General features: G+C 50.1%; 1 protein-coding gene across 1 annotated transcript in view; it reads right to left on the bottom strand.

Annotated features, from left to right (window-relative positions):
* Positions 1-326: 326 nt before the first annotated feature.
* LOC133653637 (zinc finger protein Eos-like) overlaps positions 327-6,000 on the bottom strand; it is a 39,075-nt gene continuing 33,401 nt past the window's right edge. Inside the window, exon 8 of the mRNA XM_062053145.1 lies at positions 327-2,304. Coding sequence (XP_061909129.1) covers positions 1,517-2,304 — 788 coding nt within the window. The 3' untranslated portion in view covers positions 327-1,516. The remainder of the gene's footprint in view (positions 2,305-6,000) is intronic.

The following is a 6,000-nucleotide window of genomic DNA, read 5'->3' as shown; positions in this document are numbered from 1 at the left end:
TTGTTAATCGTTTTATCTAAAGTCCAGTCAGGGTGTAATTTGAAGCAAAATGTGCCGGTGAACGCACCAGTCGGAGTCTCCTCACTCATCCTACACAGGTGTATGCAATGGCTTCACAACCCAGGTAACCATCCACGGTTGAGGTAAAGTGCATGTGCTGTGACGATCTATCACTTCATTTCTGTTTGTTTCCTTGTTTTTGTATTTACTACCCATCAGTGCTCTTATTTGGTTCCATTTCCTGTTTGTTCCACGGAGCTCTGTGTTTTTTCCTTTTCACCCTACATTTAATTGAATACACTCCAAAGACAAGATACTAAACGTTCGAACTGGTAAACTTTTGTTATTTTTTGCAAATATTAGCTCATTTGGAATTTGATGCCTGCAACATGTTTCAAAAAAGCTGGCACAAGTGGCAAAAAAGACTGAGAAAGTTGAGGAATGCTCACCAAACACTTATTTGGAACATCCCACAGGTGAACAGGCTAATTGGGAACAGGTGGGTGCCATGATTGGGTATAAAAGCAACTTCCTGTGAGGAACTCGCGTGGCTGCAATTGTTTGTGACCCCAAGATGCAGGAACCAGGAGAGCGAGGAGGAGGGAAGATGGTTTTATTATCATCAACAGAAAGTGAATGCAGTCTAGCGTGAAGTAGGTCCCAACACAAAGCGATCTTCGAGCACTGAGGAGTGCACGAGACAAGCATAAATAGAACATGCTGATTGGCAGCTGGTGTGGACCGGCTGCCAATCAACGGCAGGTGAGGAAAAAACACAGTGCTCCGCGGAACAAACAGGAAATGGAATAAAATAAGAGCACTGATGGGAAGAAAATACAAAAACAAGGAAACAAACAGAAATTAAGTGACAGATTGTCACATGTGCAGCACAATTAATTGCGTGATTAGTCTGAGTTTCTACATGATTAATGCGCTAACTTTTTGTGAATAATCGCATGCGTTAACTTAACAGCCTTACTTTAAACATAACTGAAGTCAGCTTAGGTTTCGAAAATGTTTTTTCCAAACTGCCCTGCCTCCTCTGGTGTCTTCTAACAACTCTTAGGGGAGGCCCGCCTCACACTTTGAATAGTGCATCCTGATACAATTCTTAAAATGTAAACACGGTGCTTTCTTTACTGCCTGTGCACACCACCGTTTCATGAAGCATCTTAAATTGTAGGAAAAGATGGCTAGTCAACCTTTTTTGAGCATTTTTTTTTTTTTTTTTTTTTTACTTTTGAGGAAATCCTCCAAGAAGGCACTTTTTAAGCAAAATCACATTTTGCCAGATGATTTAGTAAGAGATAGCAATCAATCGTAGTATATCATTTGCTGTCATGAATTTTTAAATTCTGCTCTCTGCTCTAGTGAAGTAGATAACGCCAGAATAAAACCTCAAATTCAAATTTTTACACTGGAGATTGAAAATAGGATCTGGTGCAGAAAGAACATGAGCCTGCGACGTTCTGAGTAAAACAGTCACGTCCATTCATCTCGCCCCTACCCGCTCACCTCAGGCCACCTGGTGCTCTCCCCTGCTGATGTGTGAGGAGAACTCATAGCGGTCCCGGCTGCGGTGGCCACAGATGTTGCACTCAAATGGTTGGTGGAAGCCATGACAGCCCATGTGAATGGTAAACATGACGTGATCCAGGAAGAGGATGTGGCAGTGGCGGCAGTGGAAAGAGCGTAGGCGCTGGCCGTCTCTGTGCAGAACCTGCACCGCCTCCCTGGAGGGGAATAGAGAGCCAGCACTCCTCTTCATTGGAGTGAGGGGTGCAGGGCACGCTCTGTCCCAGTCTAGGTCCATTTCTTTGGCCTGGCTGGGGCTGGAGGTGGGAGGGCTGTGGGGCAGTCCTACGGTTTGGTAGTGGAGGTGCTGGTTGTTGTTGGAGGTACTTGTGTGTGCTGCAGCCCTTGCGTTGTGCTCTTCAGCTGTGCTCTCTGTGTCTGTAGAGTCGGGACATCCGTTGGGTGAGGTGGTGTGGCTGTGGGCTGAGGGCTGACCATCGCACCCTTCACCTACATCTTGACCGGATAGTACCAGAGGCGCCATTGTGAGCCCGCTCGAGGCTCCTGGAGGAGGCACATTGCTTTGGATGGAGCTCATAACGGTGCGCAGCTCAGACAAAAAGGCAGGATGGATTTGAGACAGTTTCCTCCTGGAGTCTTGCAGTTGTTTCTTGCCCGATCCAGTGCACTCATTAGCTGGCTGGGGGGTCAAATGCTCCCCGTCCCTCTCTGAACCAGAGGACAAATCATAAGGTGCTTCAGGAAGGTCAAGATGGATGTACTTGTCAGCTGGGAGAAAGACAACAGTGGCCATTCACTCAAACTATGCGATATATATATATATATATTTATATATACGTACAATAAACATGTCCAGAAGCGCAATTTTGCGGCTGACACACCATTTCGGATTCGGTTCTGTTTGAGAGTTCTTCCCTACAGGGTTTTCCCTTATCTCCAACATCAAAGTGCTCATGTGGGCTTCCAATTAGTTTTCCTTTATGTGTTGGAGTGTTGGAACTTTTGCAATGGTAAATTTTGCTTTATGAGCTATGTTGAATCATGCTTGCTACCCATTCTTAAATGCAGAAGAATCCAGTGTTTCTCACAGATTGGCAGTCTATTTGTGGAAAGGGGTGGAGGGGCACAAATAATGTGATCATACAATTTGCATAATTGGCTATGGTGCATGTATGGTCTTAAAAGTACCAGTAGAGTGGAAAAACAAATTGACTTTATATGCTTACTTGTGTTTCATTGGATCCATTAAATCATCCATCCATCCATCCATCCATCTTCAACCGCTTATCTGGAATCGGGTCGCGGGGACAACAGCTCCAGCAGAGACCCCCAGACTTCCCTCTCCAGAGCAACATTTGCGACTTCCTCCTGGGGAATCCCGAAGTGTTCCCAGGCCAGAGAGGAGATATAATCCCCCCATCTGGTCCTTGGCCTGCCGCGGGGTCTCCTCCCAGTGGGACGTGCAACGAGGACCTCCCTAGGGAGACGCTCGTGAGGCATCCGCACGAGATGCCCAAACCACCTAAGCTGGCTCCTTTCCAAGCGAAGGAGCAGCGGCTCTACTCCGAGTCTCTCTCGGGTGACTGCACTTCTCACCCTATCTCTAAGGGAGATGCCAGCCACCCTTCTGAGGAAACTCATTTCGGCCGCTTGTATCCGCGATCTTATTCTTTCGGTCATTACCCACACTTCATGACCATAGGTGAGAGTAGGAATGTAGATAGCTCGGTAGACCGAGAGCTTTGCCTTCTGGCTCAGCTCTCGTTTCGTCACAACAGTGCGGCAGAGAGACTGCAATACTGCCCCAGCTGCTCCGATTCTCCGGCTGATTTCCTTCTCCATCTTTCCCTCACTCGTGAACAAGACCCCGAGATACTTAAACTCCTCCACCTGGGACAGAGTCTCGTCCCCTACCCGGACTGTACAAACCATCGGTTTCCTGCTGAGAACCATGGCCTCAGATTTGGAGATGCTGATCCTCATTCCAGCCGCTGAACACTTGGCTGCGAACCGATCCAGTGAGAGCTGAAGGTCACGAACCGAAGGTGCCATCAGGACCACATCATCTGCATACAGCAGTGATGCAACCCTTAGCCCCCCGAGACGTATACCCTCTCCGCCATGGCCACGACTCCGCCTAGAAATCCTGTCCATGAAAATCACAAACAGGATAGGTGACAGAGCGCAGCCCTGGCGGAGACCAACCCCCACTGGAAACGGATCCGACTTACATCCAAGCAACCGGACACAACTCTCGCTTTGGTTGTACAGAGATTGGATGGCCCTCAGCAGGGTTCCCCTCACTCCGTACTCCCTCAGCACCTCCCACAAGATCTCCCGGGGGACCCGGTCATACGCCTTCTCCACATCCACAAAGCACATGTAGACTGGATAGGCATACTCCCAGGCCTTCTCCAGGACTCCCGCAAGAGTAAAGAGTTGGTCAGTTGTTCCACGACCAGGACGGAATCCACATTGCTCCTCTTGAATCTGAGGTTCGACCATTGGCCGGACCCTCCTTTCCAGTACCTTGGCGTAAACTTTCCCAGGGAGGCTGAGTAGTGTGATGCCCCTGTAATTAGCACACACCCTCTGGTCCCCCTTTTCAAAAAGGGGAACCACCACCCCAGTCTGCCACTCCCTCTGCACTGTCCCAGACTTCCACGCAATGTTGAAAAGGCGTATCAACCAAGACAGCCCATCAACACCCAGAGCCTTCAGCATTTCTGGACGGATCTCGTCAATCCCCGGAGCTTTGCCACTGTGGAGTTGTCTAACTACCTCAGTGACTTCACTCCGAGAGATCGACGTCGATCCCCCATCATCCTCAGGCCCTGCTCCTATCAGGGAGGGTGCATCTGATGTATTTGGGTTCAGGAGTTCCTCAAAGGGCTCTTTCCAACGCCCTACGACTTCCTCACTTGAAGACAGCAAAGTCCCATCCTTGCCGTACACAGCTTGGATGGTTCCCTGCTTCCCCCTCCTGAGGTGCTGTATGGTCTTCCAGAACAGCTTTGGTGCCGCCCGATAGTCCTTCTCCATGGATTCCCCGAACTGCTCCCACACCCTCTGCTTAGCCTCGTCCACAGCCACGGCCGCTGCCCTTCGGGCCCGTCGGTACCTTGCAACTGCCTCCGGAGTCCCCTGGGATAACATACCCCGGTAGGACTCCTTCTTCAGTCGGACGGCTTCCCTGACCACCACTGTCCACCAGGGTGTTCGAGGGTTACCGCCCCTTGAGGCACCGAAGACCTTCTGGCCACAGCTCGCAGCTGCAGCTTTAGCAATAGAGGCTTTGAACATTACCCATTCCTGTTCAATGTCCCCAACCTCCACAGGGATGGCAGAGAAGTCCCGCCGGAGGTGGGAGTTGAAGTCCTTCCGGACAGAGGACTCCTCCAAACGTTCCCAGTTCACCCGCACTACACGTTTGGGTTTGCCAGGTCTGTCCAGAGGTCTCCCCCGCCATCTAACCCAACTCACCACCAGATGGTCATCAGTTGACAGTTCCGCCCCTCTCTTTACCCGAGTGTCCAAAACATACGGCCTCAGATCAGCTGATACGATTACAAAATCGATCATTGATCTTTGGCCTAGGGTGCTCTGGTACCAGGTACACCTATGAGCATCCTTTTGCTTGAACATGGTGTTTGTTATCGCAAGTCCGTGACTAGCACAGAAGTCCAATAACAATCCACCACTCAGGTTCAGATCAGGGAGACCGTTCCTCCCAATCACGCCAGTCCAAGTATCACTGTCATTGCCCACATGCGCGTTGAAGTCCCCCAGCAAGACTATGGAAACCCCTGCTGGCGCCCCATACAGGACTCCATGCAAGGTATCCAAGAAGGCCGAATACTCTGAACTCTTGTTTGGTGCGTACGCACAAACAACAGTCAGAGTTTTCCCCCCTCCAACCCTAAGGCGAAGGGAGACGACCCTCTTGTCCACCGGGGTGAACTCCAACGTACAGGCACTCAGCCGGGGACTCGTGAGTATCCCCACACCCGCCTGTGCCCTCAAACCCTGAGCAACTCCAGAAGTGAACAAGGTCCATCCCTTGTCCAGGAGTGTGGTTTCAGAGCCCTTGCTATGCGTAGAGGTAAGCCCCACCAGATCCAACCGGTAGCGCTCCACCTCCCGCACCAGCTCAGGCTCCTTCCCCACCAGCGTAGAGACGTTCCACGTCCCGAAAGTCAGCCTCTGCTGCCCCGAATTGGTCCGTCTAGAGCCTCCACTTTCACTGCCATCCACTTGGCACATTAAATCATATCCAATTGTATTTACAATCTGCAAAGTATGTAAAAATACTGTCTAAACATCACAAAATGCCGCAATTTAAGATGGCCCTTTTGAAAATTCTGCTCCGATAGTCCCTGGCAATTTCCGCAGAGTCAGGGTTCTATGACGTTGCGACGGATATCAGCAGATCAGTCATAGTGAAAATATGCAAAAATTAGAGCG

Source organism: Entelurus aequoreus, linkage group LG07 (assembly GCF_033978785.1).
Source record: "Entelurus aequoreus isolate RoL-2023_Sb linkage group LG07, RoL_Eaeq_v1.1, whole genome shotgun sequence".
Taxonomy (NCBI): Eukaryota; Metazoa; Chordata; class Actinopteri; order Syngnathiformes; family Syngnathidae; genus Entelurus; species Entelurus aequoreus.
Note: the sequence above shows the minus strand (reverse complement) of the source record. Positions and strands in the feature narration are given on the sequence as shown.